We start from the raw sequence: 11126 nt of genomic DNA on the forward strand, positions 1-11126 counted from the left end.
CTTAAAGTGGAACAGAAAAGATATGATATTAAAAGATGCGAACCTTTTAGCGAGATGAAATAGACATGGTGACGGAGTTGATGGCAGGACAGAGTTATGGAAAGCAGTTAGGGTTTTAAACGTAGTAGCAATTCCATTAAATATGCAGAAAACTTGGCAAGAGTGTAGTGTGTGCAGAACATTCTCAATTTAATAAGCATGAATCGTGAAAGAGGAAATGCGTAATAACCCCATTGCACTTTGAAGGAACATTTAACCCTGAGCTGGCTGACGCGGCAAAGTACGGTAACATGACTAGAACAGGCATGGTAGCGGGATTATAGGCCGCTACCTAGATGGAGATACTCACTAGACACAAACTGAAACACCGCACACTGTACACCACACACTACGCACACCACACACCACTCACCAGTTACCACATACCACCTACGCCCAACAGCCAGAAAGGAATCATACAAGTTATAGATGAGATAAGTTAGATCCGTTCCCGAGCCCTCCATTCTCAGGAAATAGTATTAGTAGTACTGACCTCAAGCTGGAAGTAATTAAATAGATGACACAAGCCATACACCACCTGACCCTCCGCCGCTGACCCTCGCCTGTCCCCCAGCCCCATACCCCGCCCCTCCTGGTCCTCTCCCGCCTCACTCGTCTCGTTAAGTTAATATGAGCAGGTATTGTCAATGTCAGATCGTCCCTCTCGCGTCCATTAAATTGTGCTTACGTTCATAATTCTCTCTCTCTCTCTCTCTCTCTCTCTCTCTCTCTCTCTCTCTCTCTCTCTCTCTCTCTCTCTCTCTCTCTCTCCAGTGGACAGAAGCAACACGGACAGTCTCCAGTTTTGCAGTCTTTTTTCACCGTTACAAAATCTTCCTACTATTTCCTATTTGTACGTTTCACTTGAGTTTTTCAATTATTTCCCCAGCGGCGTCATATGACCTCGTTGTTGGGATGCGGGCTTCAATCATACACACAATCGTTGCCAAGTTCCCAGTCAGTGGCCGGACTCGCGCACACTGCTGGGTTATTAGTGTTTGCTGTTGTCTGTTCCTTGTTATTTTTTTTCTTGTGTTTTTTTTTTATAGTTATTTATTTTTTCTATGGGGATGGGGTATGTTAGGGGTGGGGAGGCTTTTAATTGCTAACTCCTACTTGCTCCAGCTATTTTAATTCTTCATCCGTCTAGTTTTATTTATTTTTTTTCCCTGATTGATTTTTTTTTCTCTCTCTATTTTTTATCGTGAGTTTTCATGTCACGGTCGTATGTTTGTTGTTTCATATTCTAGCGACTTTTTTTTTTTTTTACTTTACCTTTTTTTCTTAATTTCAGCCTCGAAGTATGTTTATGTTTCATTGCGTCGCTAAATTATTCCTCGGACCATCATTAATGTTCAGGAAATGAGAGGTGGGCGTGGTAACGTTTTCATTACTGGATAATTTGTCTTCCTGCTATAATTGTGTATTTGTTTTGTTAATTTTAGATGCATTATTGTTACTTAAGTGAAAGAAAAGGATGATATCTATTTGGGTGCATTAAACTACGCTAATTTCAATATCTTTCTTGCTCTCTCTCTCTCTCTCTCTCTCTCTCTCTCTCTCTCTCTCTCTCTCTCTCTCTCTCTCTCTCTCTCTCTCTCTCTCTCTCTCTCTCTCTTGAATTATAAAGTGTACGCTACAGGTTACCCATTCTTAAGCATGTATAAGTAAGTGCATTTCACCAGTCCACCCGTCACACGATGAACTAACTAACTTTCTGAACACTATATCATGTAAGGCTGCTTATATAGTGCATTGGCTTCCTTTTTCACCATCGACCACTCATCAACCGTTTCGTTTATACAATGGACAAAAATAATGTTGAACAAGTTTGGATGCATAAGAGCTGTTTTTCTTATTACATTTTATTTTGCTTGAAGGTGAGCCTAGTTTCTAGTGGGATTATGAGGAATAGATATAACACCGATCACTGGAAAGGATCGAGGCGAACAGCGGAGTCCACCTTGCAACTTTGCCCCATTTTTTGTTTAGGTTCGCGTCAGCTGTTCCAGGAGATACTCATGTATAGTGCAGCCAGCCTCGCCCTCCACGGACAGGCCATCGGTAATACTGTAGCTCCACGACTGTCTTGATAGTACAGGAAACACACACACACACACACACACACACACACACACACACACACACACACACACACACACACACACACACACACACACACACACACACACAAGGTGAAATGCATTTTAAGATCCTAAATTTATTGTTGCTTTACTTTTTCTTCATATAAATATATTCATCTCTATTAAATTCAGAGGACACGCATCGACATTTTCTACCTACACAGTGATATTAGGGTACTACACTCACTCACACACACACACACACACACACACACACACACACACACACACACACACTCGCTACACACCATCAAATGCTCAACTTTTTTACATTTATTCTCAGCGTTATTCCTGGACTTTCCCTTACCATACGAATAAATAAGTCGAAGTTCTGGTTAACAGTACACTCGGCCACTATGATCGTCCCGCACACTGGTAATGGTAGACGAGGACAAGGATGATGGTGAGAAGCCCAGGCCCACCATGAGGGAGAAGATGATGGTAATGATAGGACTGTTCATAATATAGAGCAGCGCCTTGAGTTCCCGCGCGTAACTTGATGGGAGCGCCGCGATGGTTTCGAACCAGACAAGCGGCAGGTACACTTCTTCCACCTTGCTAAGGATGCTGCGTGAGGGAAGAAGAGAATAGTTAGTGATTCTTAGTTTATACTCGCCTGTCACTGTGTCCATTCTTTCTTAACCCCTTCAGTACCACGACGCATTTCCATATCAATTATGCTTATTATTTAACGATTTTACACAGCTTCAGAAACTTGTATGGGAATTAAAATAATGAAGACTCTTGCCATCAAGCTTCTGACTTCCAAAGACCCTTCCTAATGTAAATAAAATACCTAAAGCTTAAGGTAAAAATATGTCCCAGTACTGAAGAGATTAACCTTATAGAGAATATAAACAAAAGAAATGATAAAAGGTAACAGATGACTGGAAAAAAACTCAATAATCAGGTTGTCAGTGCCGAGTCAAAAGGGAGCTTTACAATAAGGTTAGGTAAGTTTATGGATTACACTACCATTCAGGACGGCCTCACCGCTACTCACTCTATCTTTCCGACGTGTAAGGGGCCATTTCCCTTGTACGGAATCACGTGCATGTTGATCTGCATCCGCGCTGCCACTTGTATGGGAATCCCGAGCTCCTGATGGGGATGAAAAACATAAATAGAAAATAATATGCCAGCCAACTTAACACATCAAGTTATATTTTCTAATTATCATGCTTATTCATACTTAATCATATACAGTAGTAAGGAATGAAAATCAAAAGCTCTGTTTAACCTAACAAAACAAAAAAATAGAATCCGCATAATCTCAACAGTCATTCACGTCCATTCCTTTTTGCAGTTTAAGTTTCATTTAGTAGGACGGCTTATAAGGTGCTCTACAGTGCTACTAGCAAGGTTAGGGAAGGACGACTGCAGCAGTGAGGGTTAAAACCACAGCACCAGAGAAAAAGGCAATTAATTACTCGTGACATCGGGAAACTGTTTGCAAAGGTGGAGGCGCTCACCGGAATGAGGTCAATGTAGAAGTGGTGGTCCTCCATGTTAGGTGCCACACCCTCCACAGTGTCGAGAAGGTAAGGGTCCGCGTGGAGGAAGTGAGGAAAAGAGATGAAGGCGGGGGATCCGAAGCGACAGGACTCGGCGTTAAGCAGACCTGCGGGAAGGGAGAGGCGTGAGGTAGCTAGGAAGAGATGTTGGTTATAATAAGAGTGAGATGGTAAAGAATCTCAGGCTGAATTGTTAGTGTTATGATTTTGATATGTATCTACTATTGCTGTTCATTTACTTATTAATTGATTGATATATTCATCTATTCATTTATTTCTTTTTTTCTTTTACGTTCTTATTATAAAAGAAATCTTTAGTGGATCCGTGAATGTTCCTCTTTAGCTTTCTTTGCTACTTTTTCTCTCTCTCATTCGTCACCTCATCTTTCAAACTACGCTCTTTATATACCTTATGCAAAATGTTCTGTTAACTTCAAAAAACTCATTCCCTCGTAGATGTGATAAGTTTCTACATCAATTTTTTCACACCTTATTTGAATTTTAAAGATATTGATGAAAAGTAATTTTTTCCCCTTGTGACACGTCTGTCATTTATCAAACATACATACAGCAACCACAATCCATCTGGGACATTTGCTCGCTCTTATAGGACCATCCATCCTTAACTCTTTCAGTACGATATGCAATACATCACATCACTAGAAGCAATGTATGAAGTATTTAGCAGCATCTACAAGAAAGGCATTAGAAATAATAGATTTTGAAATCTCTAGCCAGTTCAATGTTTCGAAGTGGCCAAAAAGCTGTGGAAGAGTTAAATGGGTCCCGGTGAGCAATAATTAAGGACGGTAAATGCAGTGAAGAAAGGAAATGGGTACACCACTCCACATTGCTTTGTGTACTATTCCTTAACCCTTCAGTACTGGGACACATTTTTATCTTGAGATTTGGATGTGATTGAATAATTTTATTGACATCAATGTCTATGGAGGTCAGGAGATTAATAACCAGAATTTTTACTATTTTGATACCACACATAAGTTTCTGAAGCTGTATAAAAATCACCAAATATTAGCAGAATAAATATAGAAATGCGTCATGGTACTGAAGAGGTTAATCTAGGCTACGCTACCTGCTAGTCACACGCTCCATGAATACGTCACCTCCTTTATCTTATACAGCGAAACACTGCTTTAATGTGCATGGGTACCTGTCGGGGCGCAAGTTCCCTCGACGCAATAGCACTCGTTTCCCGGCACGACTGTCTCGTTGGCGAAGGTGTGGTTGGTGGCGGAGTACCGGTAGCCCGGCACTCCGTTCTCGTCCTCTATCTCTTTGTCGTAGAAGAGCGACATAGTCCTGCGTCGTTAAAGAGAGAAGAGAAATGATAATTATACATATGCACGAACGTTTTCTGTTATTTGTTCCCCTTCAAAGTTTCTCGACTTTTGTTTTCCTTTTTATTTTCGTTTTTTGGTGGATGAGTTGCCTCTCCGTATTTTGAATATTCTTTTCACATCTCACTCCTCACTCCTCACTTCTCGCAAATTTATCCTCCTGCTTTCGCTTTTCCACCTGTTTTCAATTTTGTTCAATATGTTTCGTAATCCTTCCTTATCTCTCATTACATTACAAATGCCGTCTCTTCCTTCTCCTCACTTCCTCATACCTTCAGTTCCTTCGCCATCATCCTTGTTGTCATCCTTATACTTTTCTACTCCTCACTATTCTAGCCTTTTCATATTTTTTACTATTCACACAATTTTCATTATTATCTCTTCTTCCCAATTCTTTCCCTTCCGTAGGACATCAGGACTCGACACGAAGGACTCACATGCACAGGTCAGGACTGTAGAAGTCAATAAGGTCCTTCTGGCGGTTGGGAGGCCATATCTCGCCTGCAGACCCAGTCACTTCATTGCAAGGGGGATCGAAAAAATCTGTTTCGTTTCGTTTGTCCCACGTGTCAATTTTCCCTGTGTGGAGGAAAGGGTTAACTAACACTGGAGATAAACGAATGTCTATATTAGTTTTTTGTACGGCATTTTTATCACCTTTAAGATATTTATCCTCCAACTTTGAATAATCCACTTAGCAATTCTATTTTACGTCTGGATCATTTTTATTCATTTATTTATTGTTTTCGCCATGTTAGTGTCTCTCCTATATTAAGAAAAATAAAAAGATATACCGCCACCATCTTCATCCTCTGCACCATGCCTTCAGTAACAAAGAAAAAAAAACATTCATAACGCTTTAATTCACTAGTACTCTCTCCCTAATCTATCCCACATATTAGTCTTTCCCCAGTTTCCACCTGAGCAATACTTTCTACCTAGTCTAGTTTTTTCTCTATCTCAGCCTTCATCAGCCGTTCTGGAAGTCTTTTCTGGCCGGGGATCTCTGCAAAAGAGTCGAGTGAAGGTCTTACCGAGGTTGTCCAGGGTGTCGTGGCCAGTGTGCATGTTGAACTCTCCGTCATAAGTGAGGGAGTTGTTACGCTGTGAGGGAGGAGGCAACAGTGAGTTTTAACCTTCATTTGTGTTGATTTAGCTGTACTACGCACTCAGACATACACGTGGTGTTGGTCTGGTTCTTCTTATCTATATTTATTTTTTAAATCAATGTGTGTGTGTGTATGTGTGTGTGTGTGTGTGTGTGTGTGTGTGTGTGTGTGTGTGTGTGTGTGTGTGTGTGTGTGTTCAAATTTACTACCATCTGTTGAATATAATAATGATGATAATAATAATAATAATAATGATAATAGGAAAAAAAAATAATAGTAATAGTTTCACACATATCTTTGATTGAAAAAAGCGTAATAGTCAGCAACATAATTACAATAAAACATTTTTCCCATCGTTTACCTACGTAATAATGATATCAAAGTCAATCAAAACCAATAAAAGGTAAAGCAATGCGAACCTTATAGAACCAAGCGAACTTGTCGTAGTCCGTGAGTCCAGGCGGGAGATCCACGAATTCAGGAAGATCGGTGTTCTGCATCCAGTCTAGCAGAGGATCCTAGGATGGCGGCGGTGGTGGTGGTGGTGGTGGTGGTGATGGCAGCAGTGGGTGATCGATTTAAAATTGGACAAATGATCAATAGATTACAGGCGACGGGAATACGTAAAATAAAATAGAAAACATGTTAAAAGTAAGTTAAAAAAATTATTTGAACACTGGTGACAGAATAAATAATGAAGAAAAATTAGTTAGTGAAAAATCATAAAAAAGAAATATGAAAAGAAAGATCATAACAGGATTTATGAGAAGGGAAAGACAAATCAAATCTAACCAAACTAGCGAACATGAATAAGTAAAGGAAAATAAAAAAAAATACTATGTAGATAAATGAAAATTACTAGCATACAATAGTAGGACGAGACAGGGACTCCAGCCTTGTTCTCCTCACCTTGTATCCCTCGAAGATGATCTCTCCTGCCGTGGCGGTGAGGATGAGGCTCATTCACCTGGTTCAGAAACGTGTTGAGGCCGCTAAGTAGAACATTGCTCTTCCTCACACTCCACGCCGCAGACTGTCCAAGGGCGAGGAGATGAAGAAGGAGTCATGACGTCGTAAAGAATAGCCTCTAACCTTATACTATTCAATCACGCAATCATCTAGTTATCAAAGAAACTACAGTTGAAAGGAAACTGTCTGAATATTTGTGAGTGATATGGTTGGTTGACAAACATTGAATGGGTTAAGAAATGAAGAACTAGGAAGGATTTGAACTTGAAGAAGATAAAGAGACAGGATCATTAAAACCTAAAAAGAAAATCACGATGGAAATTGAATTATATTGGCACCAAATTAACTAAATCACAATGCTATATTATTAACGAAATTATTTCCAGAACTGCCTTAGAGGAACAGCGGGAACTTAAGGGAAGGCTATATACATATGGAAAGTTTCTGCAGATGTGAGAACTAGTAAAGTGAAGGATAGACAGGTAGGAAAGCTCTGTAAGATTTTTAGGAACTAGATCAGTGGTTCCCAACCTGTGGTACGCGTACCACTAGTGGTACGCGAGGGCCTTCCAGGTGGTACGCGAGCACTTTCGGGGTCATGAATGATTTTTAGTTATTTTTTACTTCACAAAAATGTTTACTGCCTATGGCCCTAACATAAAATAAAATGATTTCCGATGTGCTGTGAGCAAAGTCATGCCCCGCATTGACCAGTTGGTGGAGAAGAAGCAGATGCAGCCCTCGCATTGAGTTGAATTTTTTTTAGTTCATTTGTGTGTTCTACTTGTAAAATTATGGTAAATAAAGTAATATCTGATCGAATTGAGTTTCTCTGGAACCAGGTGGTACGCGGCGACTGTACAGGACCTCCAAGTGGTACTAGATCACTAAAAGGTTGGGAACCACTGAACTAGATAGAAGGATAGACACGCAGGAAAGTGAAGGAACTGAAGAATACACAAATAGGAACTCAAATAGGAAAGCTTTTGCAGAAATTATAGGAACTAGATGGAGAGAACAGGTGTGTAGAAAAAGCGAATCTGCAGGACCTACTATGGGAATTGTGTTAAGGTTGACGATAGGATCATCAATGGAATGGTTCCCCGAGGCCTCTGCGTCCCATACCCACCAGCGCTCTTGCAGGAAAGTGACGGTGTTGTTGGCGTGGAAGGAAATGTTCTGCTTCTCGTGGTACTCCCTGCCAGAATAAGAAAAGTGTTACAGGAAATTATGACCCGCGTTTCCAAATTCTCTTAGCTCCCATTAAGACTATCTTTCTCTCCCCTTTCTATTTCAGCCCTTATACAATATATTCTTTCCTCTGATCACTATTTTGCTCACTTTTTATGTTTCTCTTTTTATCTTCACTCCTATTTTGAATCATTTCCTTACTATTACTTTCCCTTGTCTATTTTTCCCCTTATTTCACTCTTCTCATCATTCTTTCTCTTGACCCGCTTTTCCAAATTCTCTTATCTCCCATTTTTATTTCAGCCCTTATGCAGTATGTTCTCTCCTCTGATCACTATCCTTCTCTCCTTTATATATTTCTCCTTTTATCTTCACTCCTATTTTCAATCACTTTATTACAATTACTTTATCTTGTCTATTCCTTGTCTTCTCCTCACTTCTCTCTTCTCATCAGCCTTTCTCTCCTTTCATACCCATCTCTTCTTCCCTTCTTTCCCTTATGTCCTTTATCTCTTCTCTCCTCTTCCATCCTTTCTCTTCACCCTCACCTCTGCTCCCTTTCTCCTCTCCTTCCCTTTCTCTCCCCACTCACCTGTAGCAATACGGACCGACCTCCTGCAGTTTAGCTTTCTGTCCTGACGCGAATTCCTCAGGGTTGGTGATGTTGAAGAAATAGAACTTAAGGAACAGAGGCACGGGGGTGAGGCGCCATATCTCGTACGCTCTTGACCCTTCCACTACCTCCATCTCCTGCAAGGGAAGTGCGCACCAAGCTTAAGTCTTTGTTCATTCGTTGCTGCTGTGCGTTATGTTGTGACTGGTGGTGGTGCTGGTGTTCTTGTGGTGATGATGACGGTGGTGTTAGCATTTTTGGTATTATTATTAGTTATTTTTATTGTTATTATTATTGTTTTTGCTGTTGTTGCTGTTATTGTTGTTGTCGTTGCTAATGCTGTTTTTGTGTTTATTGTTGATGTGTTCTATGAATTTTACGAGATCATATTTTAGTTGTGGCTTATCCTGACTTTAATTAGTTATGGTTATTGTTATATATCTTATTACTATTATCTTGATCTAGCCTCATCTGAGAGTTTACTGTTTATTACTCTCCTAAGCCAAAAGAAAAATTTAATTGTTAGACCTTTCTTCCATCATAATATCAACTGTCGTTCTGGTTGACTTCCTTTTCCTTCCTCATTTCTTGATAAGACTTGTAGTGTTTCCATGACTGCTCAACTCATCATTACTGTCAACTTGAAAGCTTGAAATATTACATAGAATAACAAACTCATCTTGAACAAATGTGTCAAGCGACTCACCCCCTTCAGAACAGCATCAAAAATGGCCTGGTACGCCCCTGCCAGCATGGCCACGCCCACGACCACGGACAGGGATGCCAGGACGAGCAGCGTGACCTGGCAGCATGTCCATGGTGACCGTGGCTTATCGTGCCCCCAGTCCGCCGAAGCCCCGACCTGGCCTGGCCGAGCAACAGGTGGGTGTGATTTGACTTATTCCTGTTACTGATTCACTGATTCACTCAGTGTGTGTGTGTGTGTGTGTGTGTGTGTGTGTGTGTGTCGACGGTGCTGATTCTGAGGGGACTGTCACACTAAACATTTATAGTTTCTTATTGAGTTTTGGTCAATCTCTTCAGGATTTCTATTAAGTACTTCTTTTCGTCTCAGACACATCCAAAACCTTTCATAGAGTCTAGTATAAATCTTTAATTTTTAAGCTCTCTTCATGCAGTGTCTGTCCATTTTTTTCTATATATATTTTTGTTTGTTGCCTCGGCAATATCATTCACACGTGAAAAAAAGAGAAAAAACTGCACCAAAATAGAACAACAACTATCGCTCACGCAGGATATCAGTAGGTGATGGACCCTTGGCTTTCACTATAGTGGTCACATTCTAATGCTATGTATTGCATCCGTAATACGGTAAAGGAGTGGCGGTGACATAGTTGCTCGGGACATGCAGAAGTCGGTGACTGAGTTTGAGATTTACCGTCTATAGTGAAGGCATGGTTGTCGTGTCCCCGATACCCCATGGCTGGCTGGCGGACTTGTGATGGTGTCGCCTGGTGGGGCCTGGTGTCACGTCTAGTCGCTACGAGGCCGTTCTGGAAAATGTGATCAGATTTTTATTGTGTCCGTTGTATCTGTCTTCCTTCGCTCATTGGGCTCTTCAGTCTGCTTATCAGCGGCCTGTGGCAGCGACAGGACCGTCTGCGTGAAAGTAATAATCTCGCCTCTTGACGCTATCACATATATCATCACTTGAAGGGCACATGCACCTTTTATTTATCTTCATAAAGTGTTTTGTGATTTAGAACGTTCGCATGATTCGAGTGGCTATATATTTTTTTCTTTTTTACTCTAATGGTATGCTAAAATTGTTCATAATAACGTTTTGATCATTTTATGCACATCATTAACTAAATCATTACCGATAGAAATGGTAAAGGATAGCATTCCTTACAACAGTAACAGTATATAGTCTTGCTACCTGTCGGGGGTTTGTCCCATTGCACTACTTCCCACGCACGGATCTTGTTGGTTTTGGTTCCAGTGAGGCGAACAGACAAAAGTTTCGTACCGTCTCACACACACCTCCCACTCATGCACCGTTTCGTAAAACGCCTGTCCGCCATTGGCCCTTACACTTTAAATTTCTCTGCCTTTATGAACACAAGTTATATGAAAATGCATGATCTTCGAAGCAACAGTACAAGAAAACGACATTTCTGTGTCCACAGGTCTCCCAAAATTAAATAAAACAAAATAAAAGTAACAAA

The 11126-nt window shown here is 40.7% G+C and overlaps 1 protein-coding gene across 1 annotated transcript; it reads right to left on the reverse strand.

Moving 5' to 3' along the window:
* Nucleotides 1–1888: 1888 nt before the first annotated feature.
* On the reverse strand, nucleotides 1889–10493 carry LOC123507172 (protein croquemort-like). Its single transcript, XM_045259828.1, is given in 13 exon segments — nucleotides 1889–2750; nucleotides 3187–3284; nucleotides 3656–3804; nucleotides 4869–5017; nucleotides 5493–5634; nucleotides 6090–6159; nucleotides 6584–6682; nucleotides 7074–7122; nucleotides 7124–7197; nucleotides 8187–8331; nucleotides 8917–9074; nucleotides 9644–9804; nucleotides 10337–10493. Coding segments are annotated over 13 exon segments (1569 nt in total). The 5' UTR covers nucleotides 10380–10493; the 3' UTR covers nucleotides 1889–2518.
* Nucleotides 10494–11126: the final 633 nt, after the last annotated feature.

The sequence above is a fragment of the Portunus trituberculatus genome, chromosome 21, assembly GCF_017591435.1.
Source record: "Portunus trituberculatus isolate SZX2019 chromosome 21, ASM1759143v1, whole genome shotgun sequence".
Taxonomy (NCBI): domain Eukaryota; kingdom Metazoa; phylum Arthropoda; class Malacostraca; order Decapoda; family Portunidae; genus Portunus; species Portunus trituberculatus.